This window comes from Phaseolus vulgaris, chromosome 1, assembly GCF_000499845.2.
Source record: "Phaseolus vulgaris cultivar G19833 chromosome 1, P. vulgaris v2.0, whole genome shotgun sequence".
Lineage (NCBI taxonomy): Eukaryota > Viridiplantae > Streptophyta > Magnoliopsida > Fabales > Fabaceae > Phaseolus > Phaseolus vulgaris.
The window spans coordinates 47,070,375-47,095,940 of NC_023759.2; the positions used below are offsets into that span (position 1 = coordinate 47,070,375).

Consider the following 25,566-nt stretch of genomic DNA (forward strand, 5'->3'; position numbering starts at 1 on the left):
GGCTGTGGAGCCACATTTCTTATCAAGCTCCCTACTAGGCTTTAATCAATCTCCCGTTCCTCTCACTCACAGGAAATATAGGGACATAAAACTCCGAAAATGAGACTCCATGGCATCCCCAAATCACAAAAGTCTGGCGGGTATCATTAACATTTCAAACTGTGGATTTCTCGTTCTGGTAGCGCGTTTTACAGTCATGAGATTTTCCTAGCTCCCAAAAGTTAAAATTTCAACCTACTTTGCCTCTCAACAAAACCAAAGACATTCTATAATCTAGATATATACTTAGAAGTACTTACCTAGATTGTATACCTTTCAGACTCACTCTATAATGAGCGGTTAGGAAATTAGCAAATTTCCCATTTACAGACTAGCAATAGCCATTGAAATAAATAAATGAGGCAATACGAATACGTAACCTCATGATTAAACGTTAGGCTGCTTTTAAAGCAATTTGAAGGTCATTATATAATAATTGTGAACAATATGTGATTTCAGTTGCCTAAGAACAATAAGATGAAATTTATGCAACAACAGGACTTGTATCTGACTGTCTGTGGTCATGATTTGTTTCCTGCAAAACTACAGAATGTTAGATTACTTTACAAACAATTAGGGGTTGAAATTTAACCATGTTTATTGGTCAGGATTTTATTTTATTTTGCTGAACTTGTTATAGGATAAATACATCTGAGAATGCACCTTTTGTTTTTCAGCAACTTGTTGAGAGGAACATGACGATAATTGTGAGAGACTGCAGCAATTATCTTCCTGCTCCGGAAGCTTCTGAGATTCTTTCTCGTCCAAGACATACTCTTCAGGCTTCTCCCACTGCTTCAAGAGTAACCATCACACACCAAAGTAACAGAAATCCAAAACAGATTGTATGAACAAAGATCAAACAGTTGAAACATTACTCTGCTTTCACAAGTGACACAGTTGTAGTAGTACTTAACACCATCGGGGCAGTAGTGCTCACTCCAGTCATACTCGGGAAAATCTTCATCTTGGGGACTTGAAGGCATATCAGGTGGGGTATTGCCAGCAGCTGTACTAGGGTTGCTTCCAGTCTGACTAGCCAGCTGGGAGAACAATAAAGTGAGAAAACTATTGCAGTCTTCCAATAAAGGTGCTTCAACAGTAATTTGCCACATTAAATAATGTATTTAATGGTCAGAGGTTCATAAAAATGCCGTACATAAAAAAATGAATGGCATGATCTGTATTTTGCCATTACTTATAACAAAGAAACAGACTCTCCTAATACCATTCTTCTAATATATAAATAACAACATAATTCTTATATGGGGATCCCAAATTTACTAGAAATATGATCAAATTATAATATAGAAGTGGATGCAAATCCACCTTACAAGCCTGTTTAATGAATTTGAATTAGACTTAAAGTTCCTTTTCAAAGATAGTATCAAAGTCTAATCTAACAAGATTGGTCATTGGTTGGACCAATCATGCCACCTGCTAAGTCCTCAGTGTGAAGGGTTGTGTAGGAGATCTCAAATATACTGAAGATATTAATCAAATTATAATATATAAGTGAATGTAATCTTCACCTAACAAGCCGATTTTGTAATGTTGAATTAGGATTAAAATTTACTTTCTAAGACTTATCTTCCTAGGTGAGGTTGGTAACATAGATTGCACGACATAATTGGGTTCAACTACAGATAAAATTTTCAGAGATATTATTGATCATGTGATCCCTCTTGAAAATTTTCTCTTATATCCTTAGTTTCCCTCTTGACCTTTTTACAAGACTAGAATCATCCTAAATTATAACAATGCATAATTCAATTGAAAGACACAAACAAAAAAGTTAATAATTTAAATACTTCAAATAGGAGGACAGAGAGGTACCCAAGAAATTCATGACTTCTCAAAGTATTAAATTTATAACAGAAAAAGATTGCAAATGTTTCTGGAAGAACTAAAAATACAATTTGAAGATGAAAGGCAGTTATGGTTAAGTACAAACATACACCCAAGAGTAAAATTTTCTCTTATATCCTTAGTTTCCCTCTTGACCTTTTTACAAGACTAAAACCATCCTAAATTATAACAATGCATAATTCAATTGAAAGACACAAACAAAAAAGTTAACAATTTAAATACTTCAAATAGGAGGACAGAGAAGCACCCAAGAAATTCATGACTTCTCAAAGTATTAAATTTATAACAGAAAAAGATTGCAAATGTTTCTGGGAGAACTAAAAATACAATTTGAAGATGAAAGGCAGTTATGGTTAAGTACAAACATACACCCAAGAGTAAAATTTTCTCTTATATCCTTAGTTTCCCTCTTGACCTTTTTACAAGACTAAAATCATCCTAAATTATAACAATGCATAATTCAATTGAAAGACACAAACAAAAAAGTTAACAATTTAAATACTTCAAATAGGAGGACAGAGAAGCACCCAAGAAATTCATGACTTCTCAAAGTATTAAATTTATAACAGCAAAAGATTGCAAATGTTTCTGGGAGAACTAAAAATATAATTTGAAGATGAAAGGTAGTTATGGTTAAGTACAAACATATACCCAAGAGTACAATAGATAATAATATCAATTCAACAACACCAATCCACCTCTACAATAACAGAAATTTACTTACGTCACAACCAAAATTTCCCTAAAAAAGAGACTTATAATGATCAATGCATTATTACCTGCTAGTAACTAACCTGTGAACTAAGGTGCTGCTCTATATTTTGAACTGATGAATCTGCGGGATGTGATTGTCTCTGCCCCTCAGTAATAAATGGCTGAGAAGGCAATTTTGGAGCTTGAATTGACCCGAAAGGCAACTGTGAATGCAATTGTTGGGGGGGGAATGCATGTTGTACCACAGCACCAGCTTCCCAGTTTTGCATATGAGTAGTAACTTGTGGGTGTGCAATTGAGGAATGATGCGGGGCAATAGGCAAAATATTTCCTCCGTAATTGGAATCACCAAAATTTGGTAGTGGCCTGTGAAAATACAATAATTTGCAATTTATTTAGCATGTCATGTGTTTGTAATTAATATAGATGAAGAGGGCAAATGAAGCGAAACAAACCATACTGCTGGTTCTTGAGAACAGGGTCCAAAATTCGCATTCACAGATGAAAAGTTGCTCCTGAAGAAATATGCACAGGAAAGGACATGAATACAATTCCTAAAATTTTCTCCTGGTTGAACAACAAAGGGAAACCAATTCATAGTTGAATGATCTGACTTGGGTTGAACAACAATAGAGTTCAAAACCACTTTTATAAAAGAACTTCTTTTCATAAATATGAATAATATATTAAAAGCATAACACTTCAATACCACTTAGTAAGGTTTGCACATAAGAACACTGTTAGAATCCAATTGCAAGGTATGTGGTTGAAATTTGAATCCCACGTTCTATGTATTATGGGATTCTAGATAGTGTCCAAAAAACCCTCGAGACCAGTTTCAAACCAGTTAAGAATTGATTAAGCCATCAAACATGTTTTAATTTGACCAGTTTAGACAAAACCAACCAATTCAGATTGTTATTGACTTGTTATAAGATATTAACCAGTTTACAGTTCATCTTGGCCACTTTACCAGTCTAATCTAGCCTGGCTTGCACAAGACAATATGCATCCTTAAACAGTTAGGACAACGCATGAATGCAACATTTTATTTTCAATTCAAATACTAAGTAAAGACTCATTGCCACTTAGCCAAGAAAATAAATTTGCTGAACTGAAAAGTCCCCTTCCCTCTAGAAAAAAAAATATATAAATAAAAATGAAAAATCGTACCATGTCAATCTACTTGCTAACTTGAGATGCATTATTAATTTATTAATAATAAATATTGTAATAAACATACTTATATAAAAGATAAATGGGTGAGAAAGTAAAACCTTGACTCTCCTGTCCTAGGTTTCTTAGGATCCGCAAAACGAACAATTAATGGATGATCACAACCCTAGGTGATTAAAAAATAAGACTTTAGTTAACAATTGAAAGTGGACAGAGTATGTATAAATTAAATAAATAAATTAGCTTTACTCTCATCGTGAAGGTTCTATTCAGTCCTTTGATTGCAGCTAATGCCATTTCTCTATTAGAAAACTTGACAAAAGCATATCCTAGAAAAATGCAACCACAAGACAAGTTAGGTGAAAATGAAAACCATGAATAATAAATTGGTGACATAAATTAAATACAAGACTGGGTGCTAAAAGCAATCATAGCTAAAAATCCAAATGGTCCATTGGGGATTGACATGGTCCTCTCTCTATATGTATAGATATCCAAATATTGAGTAATTTTATGATAGAACTGGTCTAGAAATATGAATAAAAAATATTTATGGCAACAGATAGTCTCTGCTCAGTATCAAGGACATACAAAACAAAGACCAAGAAAGACACAATGGTATTCTCCGCATCCCCAGTCTTCATATAGTTGAGACACCTGGACTCTACCCCCCCCCCCCCCCCCCCCAAAAAAAAAATTGCACTCCAAAATCCAAGGATTGCTCTTTTCTTTCCCTCCTATTATTAACATTTTTCTATTCCTCTCTAACTAATTTTCTCTTACGAAGCAATTAACTCGTATCTCCTAACATTTAAGATTTTAATTGTACGCTTCTTGAAGCAAATCCTGGTTCGGTGAGATTTGACAAAGATAGGAAGAGTTCAATTTCACCCACTGCCTCTCACTCTCTCTTAGTTTTTATTCTAGGTCAGTCTACAACTTCTTTTGTTGGCTAAGAAATAAAAGACAATCAAATACATGTCATTCCTCAAAATATATTGTAAGAAATACACTCCATGACAAGAGCATGGACCAACCACGACTGGTCGCAATGAAGATATCTTCTACATATCCATAAGGGGAAAATATCTGCACAGAATAAAATATGCAAGACTCAGAAACACAACATGAATATAATAGCCTGCAGATTATAAAGAATATTCCACAATACTATACCATAGCAAAATGCAAGGCTACCATAATAAATAAATAAAAATTATCATACCAACCCATTTAAACTAAATTAGGCTGCAAACAGTTACATAATGTACCTGTTGGTAACTAACAGTTTTTGCTAGCCATTTGCCACATACCAGCATCATGAGAAGTGTCCACATGATAACCAATATTTTTTTGTATCTAATATCTAGATCTGTTCAAATTTAATAGGAGCCACTAGGGCAATATTTCCATCCAGCCAACCTAGGGAGTGGATCTAGATACATTTCTACAAACAAACTACAATTAGCTTATCCTTCAGCAAAATACAAACCCATGGATGCAATCATTGGCATGAAAAAATGTAAAAAGTAATTTTCGGCAGATGCTAAAATATATATGGATGAAAAGAATATGAATGGCGAAACATACTTCTTCAATATCCTTTTTTGTAGCCTCTTTGTTGAAGCAACTAACAAAAACTTTATCTGCCACAACTGAAAACATAGAAACGAAACAAAAAATACAACAGGAAGTAGTCAGTTGGGCACTAAAGAATAAAATATTATATTAGACAATCATATATTGAAGTAGTAGGCCATGGATATCCTGTAAAAAAGCTCAGAGGTTTGCCTTCTAAAGGATCTTTCTTTTCCACGTTACGGGAGAACCCTCGAACCCCTAGAAAAAGAAAATAAAAAGGTTCACATAAATTAAACACAAAAGAGTGTAATTCTTTAAACTACTCATTACTTGCTGGAGAAAGCAAACCATGTTCTGTGCCACGTTCTCACCAACCAAACTTAAAATATTAACATAATAGAATGAACTCTTAGAAATATTAAATTAAAAATCACATACTAATAAGAAGGGCTTATCTAAAGCATCCAAATTAATTTCTGCATAATATTTAAACCTCATCTTTAAAGCTGCTCACACCACAAATACAAAAAATGGCAAAGTAGTTTATTCTCTCAAATAACCCCAGCAAAGAATTTTTCTTCTTAAACTAAAGATATGATTGGAAGAGATAGAGTACACTGCTCCCAACTTCCTTGAATTTTTTGTCATTATTTCTCAAAACTTCCCTCTATTTTGAAAAGCTGCAGAAACTTCGCCAAACATAGCACACGTCAGGGAAACTTGTGGGAAAATCAAGAAATTCAAAGAAGGTGAGAGCATTGCATAGTATACATAGTATATATGTGTAGTGTAGGTAGGAAAGATACAGGAAGATACAAACCGAGAAGAAATAAAGTATAAATATGCATTGTTTGAAAGGGCAGAAATACAAAGAAAAGAAACACACAAAAATCTATCCACTTGTTTGGATGGGTGGAAATAAATAAAATATATAAAAAATATATTATACAATAAAAGGAACAAACTTCTACCCAATTAATTTTTCTTGAAACAAAATTGCGTATTACTACACACACACACACACACACATATGTATATTAAAATAGAGCAGGATGTACCATAAATCATCTCCAAATCATGGCAAATAGGGAAAGAATCAAGGTTATCAAATTGAGATTTCAGTTGCTAATTGTTTGAGCAACTTTGCAACAAGAATCATAATTATGTATCAAATATTTAGGTACAATGAAAAATTACTTTGAAAATATCATGTGCTCAATGAAAACCATTTAATTTACAAATAGTTAAAATAACTTAAGCAGAAGTCCTACAAAACATAACCATTAGTTATATTATATCTAAGTCTGTGAAGTCTTTATTTTAGAATAATGGAAATGAAACAATTAAATAGCCAAATAAAGTATATTCATTGAATGAGTATCCCACAGGCTCTTTCTTTCAAATTCCTTTTCTTATAAAAAATTAAACTCACTAACTTCTTAATTTTTTTCATGAAAATTGGTGAAAAAAAAAGCATATGAATTGTTGAATCGATTTGAAATTACATAAATTTATTAATGTATCATAGCATGCAAAGTCATTTAAGATTCATTTTGTGATACAAATCGATAGATAGTCAAAACATATTGAATTGTAAGATTTGAATGTTGAATAGTAAGATTCTAATAACTAGAAAGATTTCTTAAATGGTGGGGTCCATAGAATTTAGTAACTTCTCTTCCCTATTTCTCCTCTAACCAAACAAGTTAAAGCTACACAGTCTCTCTCATTTCTCAACCTCATCCTAAATTAATCAATCCAAAAGACAGTGTTCAACTTCGAGAGTAAGAATACTATGTATTCTAGTATTCAAAATTTCGCCTTTCAAACTTACTCTTTGAAAGGAAACTGGCAGGAACAACCAAGAAAACAATACACACTTCCACATCAATCAGCACGTATTGGCAGGCAGCAATAAGTATAGCAGCTTAATATCACTTTTTATTGGTCACTGAGGATTTAGCAGCTTTAATTTAGATAATTTTATCATGATTTTAATAATCTTTTCAAGACCGGGAGTTGACAACTACATCATGGCGCACATACAGAATCCATAACATAATAAACTGTCAAACTGTCCTGATTACTAATTTTCAAAATTTCAAAAATTTAATTAGGATTTAGGGTATGCAAACAGCTAGATTCATAATCAGCTAAGGAACCTGACTAAGACATAGCAGTACAGAACTTAATAAACAGGTTCAAAAGGACAAAAATTACCAAGTCGTTCAAGTTCTCGATCAGCAAATTTGACAACAACGGGATATGATTCCTAGGAAATGTAAATATGTTAAATAATAAAGACAAGTTTAGATTGATGAAATGAATAGCAAAGAGGAGGTTTAACCCAACCATCATAGGTTGTTCTTACCCCAACAAATGTATATTGATTGTTTAAAGCCTTGATAGCCCTGTCAGCATCATCAAATGTTGAATATTTCACAAAACAACTTCCTGCATAGGTTTAACATATTTAGACTAGTGTTAATACTTGTAGATATAATATCGAACATATTATATATACGAATGCAAGACTCAAATTAAATTCACTACTCTTCACAGTCCTTGGAAGGCCAAACCGCACAAACTGTGTATGATACAAATAACAGTTACTACAGATACCTTGGCGTACACCTGTTCTCTTGTCTTTTAAAAGAACAACCTCAACAATAGTTCCATGTTCTTCAAATACAGGACGGATCTGGAATGGGATTACAAAAATGAGAAGTGATAGAAGAGTAAGAGCTACAATAAAAACAAAAAGAAAAAGAAGAAAAAATATTAAACAAATATAACATCACACATTCTGCTAAAATATGCATGATAAAAATGTCTAAAGATAACTCAATAAATAAAACCATCTCTTTTGATGAGGAGATGGAATACAAGGAGAACCACCTTAAACATCACAATATCTCTTACCAACTGACATCCTAATTACCCACCAAGAGTATCACTGTTGCTTACTCTTGGAACGTGGATTACACTAACAATTACAGCAAATTTGGTGTAGAAAATGGATTTTCAATGACATTTGTTATAATTTCAAATTACTATTATGCTTAGAGCATGAAATGGATTACAACTGTAACAAGCTGAAGATAAATAAGGTGATGAAACAAAATCAGTTTATTCACCGATTTCAGAAAATAGATACAGGGATAAAATGACCATTTCCATTACTAAGTAGTGTGAATTAACTACTAATGTACTACATGCATACTCTTCTATTATATCCACAAATTAAAACCCAACACGAGGGTGAGAGGATTAACGTTTCATGTGAAATAGACTTACCTCAGCCTCCGTGGCAGTTCTCGGAACAGGAGCAACATAAAGTTTTACATTACTCGGACTGTCCACTCGATCTGCGAGAACGAAATAGCGTAACTAAGGAAGCTAACGCCTAATAAACTAAAATGGAAACGCTATTGAGCGTGTAATTAAAGGAGTTGTGAGAAAAATCGTAGTACCTGGAGAAGTTCCTTGGTTGGAGTGGTGCCAGGGGCGTTTGCGGAGAGGGCGAGGAACGGGATGGTTGAGAGCGTATCCAGAATCGAGGGGTTGGGAGTGGTTGAAGCCGTTGCCATTGTCGTGAGAATGAGGGTTTGGAGGGTCTCCGTTGAAATTGAGCCTCTGCTCCATCTGCTCCTTCGGAATCTCCATCTTCGCACAATTAACTCCAGATTGAAGAAGAAGTAGCAGGCCTTCTATGCCCTTTTTCTTTGCTTCCTCTTCTTCTGCTTAACGTTATGTGCTTTGTTCTCCTTTCCAAGCAATTCTCAGATAATCAATGATCAGGGTTTAGCATTTTTTTTAATAAAGAAAATTTAAATTACTTTTATTTTGTTCAGGATTACTCTTGTTTTGTATTTATTTAAAAATAAATAAATTATTAATTTAAAAATTTGTATTTGTTAGTAACTAAAAATGTTTTGTCACAAGAAACTAATTTTCTTCAAAATTTGAAGGAACCACCCTAAATTAACCTCCAATTTCAAAATAAAAATATAATTAAACCATAAAATAATACCAAGATTAATAATTAATAATAATAATTTGTCCCTTTTTCCCAATACCTTATCTGCAATAAATTAATATATGTATTTATAGAATAAATAAAGATACTTATTTTAGGGTTTAGGGTTAATTGGAATAATAATTTATTGTAGATAAGGTATTGGAAAAAAAGGACAAATTATTATTATTAATTATTAATGTTAGTATTATTTTATGGTTTAATTATATTTTATTGTGAAATTCGAGGTTAATTTAGGGTTTTTCCTTCAAATCTTGAAGAAAAATAGTTTCTTATGACAAAACATTTTTAGTTACTAACAAATACAATATATAAATATATAAATAAATACATATATATATATATATATGTATGTGTGAGAGAGAGTATAATACTTTACTTTTCTATTATTGAGAATACTTTAATTTTCATAATCTCTTGTTCTTGTAGTTATATATCTAAAAATAGGGAAGATCGATCCGGTAATTTCAGGATCAATTTTCATAACATTAAAAAAATAATTTTGTCAGAAATCGCATTTCACAAGATTATTCTTATTTTCAATATTTTATAATCCAGTTCCATGGAAAAAAAAAATAGCATATTGTGGTGTGTTTTTTGTTCTAGGTTTGTTATACATGACAAGTAAAATTAACATATAAGGTGAAAGTTTATATTGTTGAAAAACGTTTGTGGTTTAAGTTCAAAAAGTTAATTTTGCACACGAATGAAGTATATTAGGTACTGTGAGACTTTATGCTAAAAAAATCATCACATGTACTTTGGAATGTTACAAAAATAATAAGGCACGTTCCTTATTTAAAAAAATCTTAAAACAAACTAAAATAGTTGTTAGAAATTATTATATACATTTTTGTGTGTGGATATATACATATTTTTTTTGTCATTATTGATACTGTATAATAGGAACTTTCTCCTGCACCATATATTTTTTATATACACCCTACATAAATTTTTAATTCCAACATTGTTTTTTTGTTTTGTTTGTTTTGAAAAAAAAGTTGTAAAGAGTGTTTGTGCGTTTTGAACGAAGTTGGTGGTGGTGGAGTGGGTTGCTCCGGTGATAGAGGAAGTTTTCACTTTTAATTGCGGTACAAATTGTTTTCAGATTAAAAAACAGTCACCATGTTTGTGTTTTTTACATTTTTTTTAGCTTAGATGTCACTCGAATCCAATATTTGAAAACCTGCATCTATAGCTACAAATGCAAAAATTTGGAAGTCAATATCACGGCTTCCGAATATAAAAAGAAAGTGGTTTTTATTTTTCATTTAAGCTTCCAAGTGTACATATCCAAAAGTGAGTTTATGAGTTATTCAAAAGTGGATATTCATATCTGGAAGTGTTTTTTTAGTTCTGAATTTTCATATCCATAAATTAGTTATGAGTTTCATATTTTCATATCCGAATTTGTTTGATTAAGCTTACGGATATTAATATCCAAAAGATAAAGGTTCCTCGTTAAGAGTACAAAAGACTTTTCACATGGTGTTGTTGGGTGCATGTTAAAAATAGTATGGTGCATACAATAAAGAGTGTGAGAATTGATCATGTTGTGTGACAATAGGTTAATTATCCATTACGCGATAATGTTCGACTGTTAACAAAATCGAGAGTAAAACATGTTAAGTTTGGGATTCCCATCTTTTCCAAGTTAAAGCTAGCACCTCAAAGTCTCTCATGTAGCAATGTGTTTGACTTTCTTTATGCAACTCATCTTATACATGACACGAATTATCAATCTTAGACGTATAGGTTTTTTCTTGTCTTTTATGTAAATACAGGACTTGACACATACTACCTTCTAAAGACTATCATTCCACCTTTTTAATAAAAGTTATTTGCATGAAAAAACTTTAGACAAGATATATAAACATATACGCTTATTTGTGAGATATTCATGCAATACACTAAAGGATCTTTATAAACATATAATAGACATTTATAAGTCTTTGATGTGTAGGATAGATGATCAAACTACACATTAACTTTATTTGTTCAAACAAAAGTTTATCAGGCAACATATACTTATTGTCAGTCTGGAAAAAAAAACACACTAAAAAAAAGTATATAAATAAAATATTTATATTTATTTAACTAAACAAAATAATTACATTTGTCATTAGTCAATGTCAAAATCATGTTTTATACTTTTATGATTAACCATAATCATTGAACTTTAATCTAATATTTATTGCATTGGACAAGTTAACTTAAAAGTATAAAAATAATTAGTAAAAAATTGAAAATTTCACATATGATAAAAAAAATACAATAACTTATTCAAGAGTTTAAGGTTAATATACTGATGCAAGAAACATATATGGTGTGATAATGGACATCAAAATAATGTTAATATATCGTTTGGTAGTTCAATTTATAATCTGTTCGGGAATTATTATATATTATACATTGGATTTTTAAAGCTAGATAATATATCATTCTTTTAATATTTCAATTGCATTCCAAATGTTTGGTTTTGAAAAAATATTATAGTGTTAGAAAACAACTTCAAATTTGTATTTAGTTAGAGTACTAGTTGAGTTTTTTTATTCTTCATACAACTAGTTAAGTTGATTTGAAAAATGTTAGATTTTTAGGAGGAAATTTCAACATATAGTTAGGATAGTTTGTTTGGTATAAATGGTAATTTAAGCCTTTTTAAAATTTGTGGCAGTTTTTTACAATAAGATATAAATTGGACTTTATTAAAAACATAGATAATATGAGAGAATTTCTTAAGATAATTAATGTATTAAAGTTATCGACATAAAATTGATATTACTTTATTGATCTAAAGTGTTAGTATGTTAGAAACATCTTAAAACAATGATTTAAAATTTGTTTATTGATATTACTTTATTTTTTCCAAAAGTAATATATTTATCATTTTATTATTAATCCATATAGTTCAATCATTCAAATATTTACCTAAAAAATATAATACTGTTATATGATATTAAGTATTCTTAATTTAAATTTTTCAGTTGAAGCTCAGATTGCCCAATACTTTGTAATTAAGTTGAAAAATACACCAAAAATATTTATAATTTTTTATAGTACTGAAATTTTTTGAAAAATGCTCCAATAAAATTTGGATACATATCGACATATTATTAACAAATTTGTAAGAAATTCAAAAAGAAAAATTATGCTACTAAATTTTAACATATATCGAGAAAAAGGTTGAAGAACAATATACCCCTATACTATATTGATGATAATAAAAACGTATGTTTTATTTTTAATCATGTAAAAAATAATCATAAATGTTATTTTTTAATATTTAATTAATATCATTATTGATATGTTTTCAACTGATAAATATTCTTCTAATCAAATATCACATTATTTATAGTAATTTAATAAATACGTATAGCTAGTTAAGTCATATATGTGTATGTAATGGAAAACTACTAACTAGTTTATAAATAATAATAAAACTTATTTTTAAAAGAAAATTTATACCAGTGGGAATAAAATAATTCTGTAGGATCATTTAATAAAAAATTATTATATATGCTAAATTAATTGGTCTATATTATATATTTATTTTTTAAAATTTGTTGTGTTTGATCCGGAGTTTTTATTTTTTACAGTGTATTTTTTGAGTTACATTTTCTGTTTATAATTATTATACATTTTTTTTTAAATTCCAAATATTTTATTTATAGTTGTAGAAATGAAATCGGGTCGGGTTTGGGTATGCAACCCTAGGTAGAAAAAGAAAATGTAGATATGTGGTCATTTCAGTGATTTGTGGAAACGTAATCAACATTTTGCAGCGTGGAGGATCGTCTTCTTCATCCCACACCGTAAGTCTTCTTCTCTCCTCAAATCAAATATCTCAACAATATCACTTCATCTTATTAACTTCATAGCTTTTCTCCTTTTGTGCATTTTATTTCAATGCTCGCTTCTCAATCTCATTCGTTGTTGCTGTTTAAACGCTTATTATTTCCCCCCTCAATTTTGTTTTTCATATTCTGCGATTGAGCGTGTATTCGAATCAATAGTTCATCGAGGGACTGCTAATACTGGTTTACGCACTTCTTCATGAATTTATGTTTGTCGCGGCTTGTTTATCGAACTCATTCCTTTACCATAATCCGTGTTGATTTGTTATGCTCTAATAGTTAGTTTCATGTGTGCTAATTTATGGATAGAGTTTGTTAAAACCTATCTGTTCTATTACAGTCGCACTTAGTTGAAATTGATCCACAACGGTGCATAATTCATTGAAATTTACGGTAAAATTTATTCATGTTACGAGGACCTTTTTCTTTTAGTTTTCTTGTTTGCTTTTCTCTTTATTTTAGTGGATTTGAGTGTTTCTGCTTCATTTTTTGAAATGCAGGAGTTCAATTCAGCTAGCATTTATATTTTTTAATGGCAAATAGACCGGATCCAGATATTGATGATGACTTTCGTGAGCTTTATAAGGAGTACACTGGCCCCCCAGGTTCTGGTACTACGAACACGCAAGAGAGGGCAAAACCAAATAAGAGGTCTAATGCAGGGTCTGATGAGGAGGATGAAGCTCGGGACCCTAATGCTGTTCCGACCGATTTCACCAGCCGAGAAGCCAAGGTTTGGGAGGCTAAGTCGAAGGCTACTGAAAGGAATTGGAAGAAAAGGAAAGAGGAGGAAATGATATGCAAGCTTTGTGGAGAATCAGGGCATTTCACTCAGGTATGACAAGTTCCTCTACATCTTCATTATCGATTCTACCCTCTGCTGCCAACCATTTCTATTTTTATAAGTACTTAAATGTATATTACACTTCAGAACCTGCCCAGTGCTAACGTGGTTACTTTTTAGATATTTATATATTGTTACAATTACAAGTTCCAAGAGTATTTCAGTAGAGTGGAGGGGATAAGAGATATTAGTTGTCCCTATTTTTTCTTTTCTTTTCAATATCCCACTTCCACCTCCCGGGAAAGAAATTGTCTATGATTTTTAGTGGGGACTAGTATTCGCATTCACGGTTTCTTTTATTTCCTGTTGATGCTGTAGAAACTAAATCACATGCTAACTATTTATTGTTTTGAAGAGAATGGGGAGGCCATCTCTTCCTATTTTTGCATGATTGACTTTATTTATCATTTTTTTAGGGCCTCGCGGTATTTGAACATGATTCATGATTCGTATATAGAATTTTTAGTTAATTTGAAAAAACTATTATCACAACTTTCATTATTTGGTTAAATGATATTGTACTTCACAATGTAGGGCTGCCCGTCTACCCTTGGAGCAAATCGCAAGTCTCAAGATTTCTTTGAAAGGATACCTGCCAGAGACAAAAATGTACGGGCACTTTTCACAGAGAAAGTTTTAAGCAAGATTGAAAGGGATATTGGTTGCAAAATTAAGATGGATGAAAAGTTTATTATTGTCAGTGGTAAGGATAGATTAGTTATGGCAAAAGGTGTTGATGCGGTACACAAGATTCGAGAGGAGGGTGATCAAAGGGGATCATCTAGTTCTCAAATGACCCGATCAAGATCACCTGAGAGAAGTCCAGTTAATGCAAGGTTTCAACGCTCTGAGCCCCAAAGGTCTCATTCTGGACCACGAAATACATCTCAGTTTCAACAAAGGTTTGGTAGGCAGGAGAGGGCTGTTGAAGACCGAATCCGGGAGGATGTTCAAAAGTTTGCTAGAGGTTCTCCACAAGGTAGGGACAGCATAGGATATGTTTACAGCATCCTTAGAAAGCTGGTAATCTCATGTTCAGAGCTTGATAGAATTCTGTATAGTACTACTTTTATAGTATAATTTATCCTGGAAGGGCCCGCACTGTATTCATTTTGCTCTTGGTTGTCATTTACTTGCAGCAAGAGGTAAGTTCTTAGCCTTCAAGCATTATCTCCGTCCTGAAGCGTTTCCTCCATTACGAACATATTTACTGAAAGGATTGGCTCCCATGGTTTCAGTATGAGAATATAGAGATTGTTTTTGAATTAAAGCTATGTTAGCATCTTGAATCAAGTGCAATTTGTTGAATTAAAGCAAATCATCTATGTTGGCATCTTGACTCAAGTGCTTAACATACTCTTCATTTCATGAAGCTTATGGAAATAGTGGAGCTAGAGGTCGATCAAGCCAGTCAAGATCTCCAAGACATGCCCCTTTTACAGGAAACTCATATAGTTCTTTTGATGGTCGCAATCAAAACATGGGTGCTTATAGGAATGATGGGTGGGATTCTCATAGAAGAGAATCTGGTATCCAGCCTGGTCATCAGTTTGATTTCAATGCCTCTCCACAGACTTTGGAAGAATTAGAGTTGGAGTATAAGAATGAGGCAGCAGAGCTAATGAAAATTCGAGACAGAGAAGAAGATGAAGAAAATTTCAAGCATCGTGAGGTATGGTTACTTGATGCGTGTAATTTGGACATCTTAATAATAATTAACAATCCTTCATTCTTGCACGTGCCATGTTACTGAAAACGATTGAAACCGTTGGTATTATTGGGAATTAGGTTAACCAACTGCGTATTTTGTGTGATGATATTTTTATTTCAGTTATGTTAGTGGAGTCATAAATAATCATCTTCAGTGCTTTTGCTAGTATTTGTGCTTTGATTATGAGACTAATATTTGGTAAAAGGCTACTGGTTGTAACTAAGTTGAACTTGGGTTCTGTGATTTCTTGCCAATTAGCTTGTATAGCAAATTTTTATTATCTTTATACGTTGGTTTTGCAAGTGAGGAAAGGTAAAATTGGAAGATATGCTATTTCCTTAGTTCAGTGATTTTAATTTTCACTAAATATTATTCTTTTGCTCGTTTAATACTACCAATTCATGATTTTTAATGTTGATTTTATCGCTGGAAGGCTATTAGAGATTTGAGGGAGAAGTACATGAGCAAAGTTGGCTTGGTAAGGGCAACACATGCAAAACAGTGGGAAGATTTTCTTCAGCATGATGCGCAGAGGCGTCAACAACAGGCAGTTCAACAGATGTCATCTGGTTATCGAGGTTTTAAACAGCAGAGCTTTCCTGAATATGATGGGTCCTCTGTCAATCCTCCTCCCTATGCTGGGGCCAATTTACCATTGGATTCAAGGAACAGGTTCTCAGACAATATGGAAACTTATACTACTAGGCCTCATGATAATTTTGGTGAATTTCATAGGCGTGGAGATTTTGGAAAAGCTTACAACAGATATTAAAATTCTCTAGATATCAATCAAGTGGTGAGTTATTCTACTTAGTCTGTCAAACCTACCTAAAAATAGAATTTAATATTTTAGTCTAGATCTTTTGGTTTCTCTCAACTGTACAGTAAAATTTATTCTCATTTTAGTAAACACCACTAATCAGATTTGGTCATATGGATCTTGGCTCAGGGTTGCACTGCTATTCTGTTTAATTCATTTAGTAGTGAGTTATTCTACTTAGTCTGTCAAACCTACCTAAAAATAGAATCTAATATTTTAGTCTAGATCATTTGGTCCCTCTCAACTGTACAGTAAAACTTGTTGTCTAAACACCACTAATCAGATTTGGTCATATGGATCTTGGCTCAGGGTTGGATTGCTATTCTGTTTAATTTCATTTAGTAGTATATGGTTGTGTTAAGGACCCGCTGTGTGATATTGTCACACAGAAGGGGCTAATTTTGTAAAGACCATAGATTTTAGTTGGCAAAGATGTCATTGCAGTTTGTTAAAGTGGAAATTGCAGATTTTTTTTTGTTTTTCCGTCATAAGCTTTAATTTTACTTGAAAAAAATTTCAGGGTCCAGATTGCTCGAGTAGGCAGTTTAATGCACTGGAGGACATAAGGTAGGTAAGCATGTTGGTTAATCTTAGGACATTCGTTTCGGTTACGAATCCAGTTTTCGTTTGAAATATAGTTGCTCAGTCTTGTTAAGAACTTTGCTGTTAGCTGTGATGCGTTGGGTTATTATCCTTAACTGGTTACGTGCTACTGCAGCTTGGATTGTGTTACGAAAGATCCTTTGAAAGATTGATTGATTGATTTTAGTAGAATGGAATTTACGTTTTGTTACCACGCAGGTATTTGGTGTACCCTATAGGGTACTTATGGTGTGCTGGGATATTGAACTCTAGGTTTGTTTGTTCATAAATTTCTTAGTATCGAATGATTTTACCCACAACAAAATGGTTTTCTATAATAATTGGTATCGAGACGTGCTTATTTTTAGTCGCAAGCTTGGCATTAAAGTCGTGAATTTTGTAATTACAATTTAAGGCAAGTATTTTCGAAGAACGTGAATGAATAGAAAAAAAAATGGTGTAGAACGTTCAATTGCCTCAGGGGTCGTTGCCGACTTAATATTCAAATTCTGGCCATAAATGATTACTTCACGAGTATGAGGTGATTTAGATTTGAGTTTATTATAGTTCATTTGGAAAAACAAAAGTGTTGTAACTGCGATTAAATCTTGAAGTTAGATCATTGCCATCTGCAAATAGTCTTGCATGATTGGGATTTAGTTAATTGTTCATGCAGTGGTAAATTCTCCGAGATTTTATATTGTAAAGATTTCTAAAATCACGCTGCATTTTTTTTTCCTTTGAAAATCAGTTTCAAACATTAGTCTTTATTTTATTGCGTCTTCTTTTGTTCAAGTTTAGTATATTCTGAAAAGAATATATTAAAGCTGATTCTTATCAAATTTAACTGCTAAACAAAGGATAAATTTGGACTAAGGATTGAGCTACATTTATAAGGACTATAGATACCTTTAAACATTTCAAAATAAAGTTCGTTTTAGCAATTTTTACTAGGATTTTTCGTATTTTTTCTATCGTCTATTTGCACGATGCATGTGTTATCCACATTAATCTATCCAATTTCGGTTCTTATGCAAAGATATTGATTTTTGAAGTATTTTTTAAATTGTGAGGGAAAAGAAGTTAATAAAGAGGTTGCTTGTTCAAGCACCTCTATACATTATTGCGGGATTCCATAGGTTTTTATTCCAAAAATTTCTTTTGTAAAAATTTTAAAATGTATGAAATGTGGGTATCTTTCTGAAAATCCTTTTTGGATCCAGAATTAATTTTTAGATCGAATTTGGAAAAAACGTATGGATTATATAATTTAAAATATTATTTTAAAAAAAATATTTCATATTATATAATAAGAAAGTTATTTTTAGATTTATGAGAATGATAAATTTTTGGATTAAATAATGTAAACTATATTTTTTAAATTGTTTTTGAATTTTTCAAATCATGAAAACACTTATGGATCTCGAAATATTTTATGGATTATATAATTTCAAATGTTCTTAAAAAATAAAAAAAATTGGGACGTTCGAATCAATGACAAATTAATGGACTATTGTAGAATCACAAATGGACTATTAAACACTCCCAAATTGTGTAAAGAAAAAAAAAACCTCTCAATGAACATAATACTTGATACATAACTTTATGGGATTTATATATTATATAAAAAAAAATCCTTTAACAGATAATAATAAGTTATTTGTTTTATTTTCATTATAGTTTGAAGTTTAAATGGTCCATAAGTTGAGTCACATGTTAATAAAAAGTTATTCTATTATTTTTTTATTTTTCGAGTCTTAATTAATATTATCTATTTTTAAAACTTTGTATTTCAATAATTTTAATAAAATTCAACCAATTGGATTGATCAACAAAAAATTAAACCAATTGACCTAGGGTGCGGGTCATCAACAAAACAAAAAAATCATCTAGTCGATATGCGGTGTGATTGACCAGCAAAATCCAACCAACCAAGTTAGGAGTGTGATTGGTCAACAAAATTTCAATCAAGCGATAATAATGACAATCAAAGAATAACGACAAGTTTTACTGAAACAGTCATTCTCCAAAATTAAAGTTGATGTAAACAAAAAATAAAAAGTTCTACACCATTTCAATATTTGAACTGAAATAAAAGTCCAGATTTGTGACATTCCATGTCTATGGAATCAACCCTTAGTCCAACATTTTAAACTGGTAGGCACAATTGTCGAGCACTTGGTGAATCTTATAATGTTCAATCCATTCGGGTGATAACTTATTCTCCATTTGATCTAGTTGTACTTTTCGTAGAAATAACGTTGTATCTTGTGAAAGTAAAACAAGTTTTACCTAATTCCAATGTGAACATTATTGTTCTAGTTCAAAGTTTAAATAATATCAAACCTAATGACAATCAAAGAATAACAACAAGTTTTACTGAAACAGTCATTCTTTAAAATTAAAGTCATTCTCCAAAATTAAAATTGATGTAAACAAAAAATAAAAAGTTCCACACCATTTCAATATTTGAACTGAAATAAAAGTCCAGATTTGTGACATTCCATGTCTATGGAATCAACCCTTAGTTCAACATTTTAAACTGGTAGGCATAGTTGTCGAGCATTTGGTGAATCTTATAATGTCCAATCCATTTGGGTGATAACTTATTCTCCATTTGATCTAGTTGTACTTTTCGTAGAAATAACGTTTTATCTTGTGAAAGTAAAACAAGTTTTACCTAATTCCAATGTGAACATTATTTTTCTAGTTCAAAGTTTAAATAATATCAAATCAATAACTATACTCATTCCGAGATATATATTTTACAAGTCTTAATTAGTTGTCTGTAATCTTCTAAATTTTAACTAATATTATCTAATTTTTAAAGTTTGTATATTTCTAATTTAAAACACAACAAGTAGATATCTATTTACTATTGAATAAGATTAGATGATTTATTGAATCGTTCTCTTAATAATTAATAGAATTTACAACCAACTTTATATAAATTACATTATACTAGCTACCAATATAATTTTTATATTTATATCCATGTTTTTTACAAAAATAAGTGCGGTTAATGGAGATTTTTTAATATATTAGATGGAATTCGCTTTGAATTTTGCATTAAGTTTGTACTTTTCAAATGCAAAAGACAACAATCCCATTTTGTTTGGTCTGCTATTTGTTATGTAGAGTCTCATAAGGTAGAGAGGTAATTTTTTTCCGCATCACTTTCCAAAGCACTCTTTGTCAGTTTCATCCCCTAATTTAGAAGAAACTTTTAAATTACACAATTTTCAGAAATAACTTTCAAATTATACAGTCCAAAAGATTCTTGAATTACATAATTTGATTTTTTTCATGAAAAAAAAACTTTAAATTGCACAATCTGATAATAAAAAAGATTTCAGAGGATGGTACTATCTAAATATAAAAATTACGGTAAAAAAAGCTTTCAAAGTATATATCTAGAAGTAAAAGTGACTTTTGGAATATACGATACATAAAAAAATTTATAAAAAAAATTAACTTGCAAATTATAAAATCTAAAAGTCATTTTTTCATAAGGTAAAATTGAAATTTTATATATATGGAGATGCATAAAGAAATTACGGGAGTGCGAAAAGATATATCTGCTAAAGAGGACTATTTGATCCAAAAATGGTTGGGCCTGTGTAGGAAAGAATTAGACGTCTATTGGGCCGAGTGATAATAAAATAATGAAAAACCTTGGGCTGAATTGTAATTACAGAGATTTCATCTTCCTCGCTAGCCATTACCATTAGGTCTGATCGTTTTATAATTGCACACAAAAGCTAAGCCCTAGCAATCGCACCTTCGTTCCAACTCCATTTTGGACGGATCGAGGTTGGGAAATTAGGGTTTTCAATTTCATGGGTATGGAAAGAAAGAGGAAGGTGAGCTTGTTTGACGTTGTAGACGATTCAGTGGCGAAGATTGCGAAATACAATGGCGGCGCTAATAACAGCGTCGCCAATGCTCTCATCAATCACTGGAACGCGAGGCCTTACACGCAAAGGTACTTCGAGATTTTGGAGAAGAGAAAAACCCTTCCCGTTTGGCACCAGAAAGAAGAGTTCTTAAAGGTTCTCAAAGATAACCAGACTTTGATTCTTGTCGGTGAAACTGGTAGTGGAAAAACCACACAGGTTTGTTTCGTTCAACTTATATATTTTTGAAGATTGGTTATACATGGTGTCATAATGTTTTGTAGTGTGTTTTAGGGCATTTTTTAATGTAAGTTTTTGATAGACAAATGTTAGGACGATAATTGTCTTATCTAGGTTTTCCTATGTGTGTATGTCGTTAATTTGTGGAAGTTTTATTTTTTTGTTTCTTGGGGTTGCAGATTCCTCAGTTTGTTTTGGAGGCTGTCCAGTTAGAGACACCAGATAAGCGTAGGAAGATGATGATTGCGTGCACTCAGCCTCGGAGAGTGGCTGCGATGTCAGTTTCGCGTCGTGTGGCTGAAGAGATGGATGTAACCATTGGGGAAGAGGTTGGTTACAGCATCAGATTTGAAGACTGCAGTAGTGCGAGGACAGTTTTGAAGTATGTTTAGCTTGCTATTATATTGTTTTTTATTATTCTATTATTAACACGCCCCGTGGTCAAGGATCCTAGCTCTTTAGCTTGCTATTATATTGTTTTCTATTATTAACTCGCCCCCGTGAACAAGAACACACTAGCTCCTTGTGTCTGAAAAACATATTAGCCACTTAAAAGATATCCATGTCTTAAGGGTCTGTTTGGTTCGACACTGAGGACGCGAGGGATTTTAATTGGATATTATGTTTGATTGAGAGGAGGGAGAGGAAAGGTTTTAATTTTGAAGGGTGGGATATTTTAAAAATGAATTTACTTTAATACTTTTCCCCTTCCATATCCCCCACAAGAATATTGTGGGGGGGGCAGCCCTTCCCCATCATTTTCCTCCTACCAAAACTATGTATTGGATTGGTCTTTTGCTCTTGTTCTGGAAATATGAAGGGCACAATATTTTTTATTAATTCTATATGCCTTGTCTATATTTTTGTTTTCTTTCTGCATTGTTTCATCTAGTCTCACAAGTGGAGGTGTTTTGTTTTGCAGGTATCTAACCGATGGTATGCTCTTAAGGGAAGCAATGACTGATCCGCTTTTGGAGCGGTACAAGGTTATTATTCTTGACGAAGCTCACGAGAGGACATTGGCCACTGATGTGTTATTTGGCCTTCTGAAAGAAGTGCTTAAAAATAGACCTGACTTGAAGTTGGTTGTTATGAGTGCTACTCTTGAAGCTGAAAAGTTTCAGGGCTATTTTTTTGGTGCCCCTCTCATGAAAGTTCCTGGAAGGCTACATCCTGTTGAAATTTTCTATACTCAGGATCCTGAAAGGGATTACTTGGAGGCTGGCATTAGGACAGTGGTACAGATACACATGTGTGAACCACCTGGAGATATACTTGTATTTCTGACTGGAGAGGAAGAGATAGAAGATGCTTGCCGCAAAATAACAAAAGAAATTTCTAATCTGGGAGATCAGGTGGGCCCTGTCAAAGTGGTACCCCTGTATTCTACCCTTCCTCCAGCTATGCAGCAGAGGATTTTTGAGCCACCACCACCTCCACTGAAGGAGGGTGGACCTCCTGGAAGGAAGATTGTGGTCTCAACAAACATAGCAGAAACTTCCTTGACAATTGATGGTATTGTTTATGTCATTGACCCTGGTTTTGCTAAGCAGAAGGTTTATAACCCCCGAGTTCGTGTGGAGTCTTTATTAGTATCACCAATATCGAAAGCCAGTGCACATCAGAGATCTGGGCGTGCTGGAAGAACTCAACCAGGGAAATGCTTTAGACTTTACACAGAGAGAAGTTTCAATAACGATCTTCAGCCACAGACCTATCCAGAAATTTTAAGATCAAATCTTGCCAATACAGTTCTTACTTTGAAAAAACTGGGCATAGATGATTTAGTGCATTTTGATTTCATGGACCCGCCTGCTCCTGAGACCTTAATGCGTGCATTGGAGGTGTTGAATTACTTGGGTGCACTGGATGATGATGGTAACTTAACTAAGCTAGGTGAAATTATGAGTGAATTTCCTTTGGATCCACAGATGTCAAAGATGCTCGTTGTCAGTCCTGAATTCAACTGTTCAAATGAGATTCTGTCAGTTTCTGCCATGCTTTCAGGTATTCTTTTATTTAATTACTTTTTTAGTCTGTCCAGTATCCCCCATAATGCTAAGGCAATGTAGTTATGCTGGGATCCATTTTGAAATGGACTCCCTACTGTTGTGCTTGTGCAAGAGGATAATCTTGTGAATATGTTGGGGGATGTTTGACTGCTTACACACGTGCTTAGTTGCACTTGTATGTGGTCAGTTTAGTGTCCTTTTTAGGTTGTCATCAGCAACTGTCTTCTCTGGGTTCCATGCCCCCGGTTGGCATGCACCATAGGATTCTAAGTAAGTGCTGATGCATTAGTTGCAGTTTCTCAGTATTCTCATGAAGCAAATGGTGTGGTCTCGCCTCTATGCATCTGCTGACCTACCTTGGACCTCCTTCTGTGATAATCAATTTCTTTCTTTAGTACCCAATTGCTTTGTCCGGCCTAGGGAGGCACAAAAAGCTGCGGATGAAGCTAAAGCTAGGTTCGGGCACATTGATGGAGATCACCTCACGCTGTTGAATGTCTATCACGCATACAAGCAAAATAGTAAGTAGTTATTTTTGGTAACTCTTATTTTTATTCAAGAGGTTAAATTATAGATTTTTTTGTACTAACTCTGTTAATTGTAAATGTTTTCTCAGATGAGGATCCCTCTTGGTGCTATGATAACTTTGTAAATCATAGGGCATTAAAATCAGCTGATAATGTTAGACAACAATTAGTTCGTATCATGGCCCGGTTTAATCTGAAGCAATGCAGCACTGACTTTAATAGCCGCGACTACTATGTCAACATAAGAAAAGCTATGCTGGCTGGGTATTTCATGCAGGTAGCTCATTTGGAGCGTACAGGTCACTACTTGACGGTGAAAGACAACCAGGTTTGTTAAGATGAACTGCTTTTTGTCTTCGTCATATGTCTTTTCATTTATTATCATTGGAGCTAGACTGTCAGCTGTAGTATTGTACTTTTATGGTTTCTAATGTTTATGTTCTGTTCGTAGGTGGTGCATTTGCATCCATCAAATTGCCTGGACCACAAGCCTGAATGGGTAATTTATAATGAATATGTTCTTACCAGTCGGAACTTTATTCGGACTGTTACAGACATACGAGGGGAATGGTAAGATTCTTTGTTTATGGGTTGTTGATCGTTGTACCATCATAGATGCAAATTCTTTAATGCTTGTGGTGTTTTGTGATGTTAAGTGAAATTCTGATGAAAATGGGAAATTGTGTTCAATTAAAATGGAAACTGCACGATGTGAACATTTAAATATAGTATTCAGACAGATGCAATTTGTGACTCAAGTACATCATCAGAATTTATAGGGGAGGCAGTTGGATTTGTATAGCGTAGTGTTTTTTCTTAAAATGATTTTGGGTTGTGTAGTTTTTTCCCATTCCTGACATGCAACTCTCATTTAAACAGGTTGGTTGATATAGCACCACATTACTATGATTTGTCTAATTTCCCCCAATGTGAGGCAAAGCGTGTTCTAGAGAAACTTTACAAGAGCCGAGAAAAGGAGAAGGAGCAAACCAGGAGCCGCAGATAAAAGTCGTAGCCATCCACACTATTTTTGGATTTGGATTGGATATTATTTCCTCGTCTGTCTCTGAGTCTGAGATCATGATTCCTCGTAGCTCTTGCCTTTTACCACCCACCCTTTATTATTAATTCTGAAAGGAATACTGATTGTCAGTAGTAGTTTAGTTAAAAATGAGCTATAAGTTTCTTGTACCATTGCTAGAGTAATAGTGAACATTTTTTTGATCACCGTCCGTCTTCTGTTGTACCGTAAGTCCATATTTGTTTCTGGATTTTAGTGTCGTTAAAGGATAGATGCCCATCATAAATGCTTGGATCCTGCGTTCATTATTTCACTGATAGTATCATATAATACTTAGCCGGGAGTGTTTATTATCACTCTAATTTATCTTTTTGGCTGTTGTTCTTTATTATTTCTTATATTGTTACTTAGAGCATATACAATGGGATTCTTATAAGCAACTACACAAGATTCTTAATTTCTTTATGCTCCACAAGTTACTTGTCATTTTTCTATAAGTTTTGTTCTATCGCAAGGATTTTATGAATAGACAACATTTCAATATTTTTTGTTTGAACTTTACTTTTTGACAACTTAAAATAGCAATTTAGTTATTATATCGTTTTTTTTACTAGTTAAGAGCTTGGTCTTGTATAAGT

At 32.7% G+C, this 25,566-nt stretch overlaps 3 protein-coding genes across 6 annotated transcripts; 2 read left to right on the forward strand and 1 right to left on the reverse strand.

The window, feature by feature from the left end:
* Window positions 1-282: 282 nt before the first annotated feature.
* On the reverse strand, window positions 283-9,183 carry LOC137814800 (flowering time control protein FCA). Its single transcript, XM_068617710.1, has 15 exons — window positions 8,853-9,183; window positions 8,677-8,747; window positions 8,002-8,080; window positions 7,751-7,833; window positions 7,600-7,651; window positions 5,590-5,637; window positions 5,389-5,453; window positions 4,836-4,887; window positions 4,048-4,127; window positions 3,900-3,964; window positions 3,078-3,137; window positions 2,703-2,988; window positions 918-1,082; window positions 703-831; window positions 283-574 (listed from the first exon to the last, which is right to left on the reverse strand). The coding sequence occupies exons 1-15, from the start codon at window positions 9,043-9,045 to the stop codon at window positions 524-526; spliced, it is 1,479 nt and encodes a 492-aa protein (XP_068473811.1). The 5' UTR covers window positions 9,046-9,183; the 3' UTR covers window positions 283-523.
* Window positions 9,184-13,113: 3,930 nt separating this feature from the next.
* On the forward strand, window positions 13,114-17,446 carry LOC137814803 (uncharacterized). Of its 2 annotated transcripts, XM_068617713.1 has the most exons (7): window positions 13,150-13,233; window positions 13,616-13,668; window positions 13,776-14,110; window positions 14,654-15,098; window positions 15,493-15,791; window positions 16,264-16,626; window positions 17,171-17,446. In XM_068617713.1, the coding sequence occupies exons 3-6, from the start codon at window positions 13,808-13,810 to the stop codon at window positions 16,600-16,602; spliced, it is 1,386 nt and encodes a 461-aa protein (XP_068473814.1). In that variant the 5' UTR covers window positions 13,150-13,233; window positions 13,616-13,668; window positions 13,776-13,807; the 3' UTR covers window positions 16,603-16,626; window positions 17,171-17,446. The 2 variants fall into 2 exon arrangements, with proteins under 2 accessions (XP_068473813.1, XP_068473814.1); XM_068617712.1 differs by lacking the exon at window positions 13,616-13,668 and having other exon boundaries at window positions 13,114-13,233.
* Window positions 17,447-20,919: 3,473 nt separating this feature from the next.
* On the forward strand, window positions 20,920-25,294 carry LOC137814804 (probable pre-mRNA-splicing factor ATP-dependent RNA helicase DEAH2). 3 transcript variants are annotated; one of them, XR_011081681.1, is made up of 7 exons: window positions 20,920-21,347; window positions 21,548-21,750; window positions 22,291-23,375; window positions 23,670-23,901; window positions 23,997-24,235; window positions 24,359-24,477; window positions 24,787-25,294. XR_011081681.1 is itself a non-coding variant. In XM_068617714.1 (7 exons), exons 1-7 carry the CDS (start codon window positions 21,072-21,074, stop codon window positions 24,911-24,913), a joined length of 2,175 nt encoding a protein of 724 aa, XP_068473815.1. In that variant the 5' UTR covers window positions 20,920-21,071; the 3' UTR covers window positions 24,914-25,294. The 3 variants fall into 3 exon arrangements, 1 of the variants encoding a protein (XP_068473815.1); XR_011081682.1 differs by having other exon boundaries at window positions 23,676-23,901; XM_068617714.1 differs by having other exon boundaries at window positions 23,776-23,901.
* Window positions 25,295-25,566: the final 272 nt, after the last annotated feature.

Coding starts and splice junctions, on each gene's coding strand:
- LOC137814803 (XM_068617712.1), top strand. CDS start 13,808: ATGGCAAATAGACCGGATCCAGATATTGATGATGACTTTCGTGAGCTT. Junction 14,111..14,653: donor AATCAGGGCATTTCACTCAG/GTATGACAAGTT, acceptor TTCACAATGTAG/GGCTGCCCGTCTACCCTTGG. Junction 15,792..16,263: donor AAAATTTCAAGCATCGTGAG/GTATGGTTACTT, acceptor TATCGCTGGAAG/GCTATTAGAGATTTGAGGGA.
- LOC137814800 (XM_068617710.1), bottom strand. CDS start 9,045: ATGGAGATTCCGAAGGAGCAGATGGAGCAGAGGCTCAATTTCAACGGA. Junction 3,138..3,899: donor CCTAGGACAGGAGAGTCAAG/GTTTTACTTTCT, acceptor ATATTTCTTCAG/GAGCAACTTTTCATCTGTGA. Junction 575..702: donor AAGTTGCTGAAAAACAAAAG/GTGCATTCTCAG, acceptor GTAGTTTTGCAG/GAAACAAATCATGACCACAG.
- LOC137814804 (XM_068617714.1), top strand. CDS start 21,072: ATGGGTATGGAAAGAAAGAGGAAGGTGAGCTTGTTTGACGTTGTAGAC. Junction 23,902..23,996: donor TCACGCATACAAGCAAAATA/GTAAGTAGTTAT, acceptor ATGTTTTCTCAG/ATGAGGATCCCTCTTGGTGC. Junction 24,478..24,786: donor ACAGACATACGAGGGGAATG/GTAAGATTCTTT, acceptor TCATTTAAACAG/GTTGGTTGATATAGCACCAC.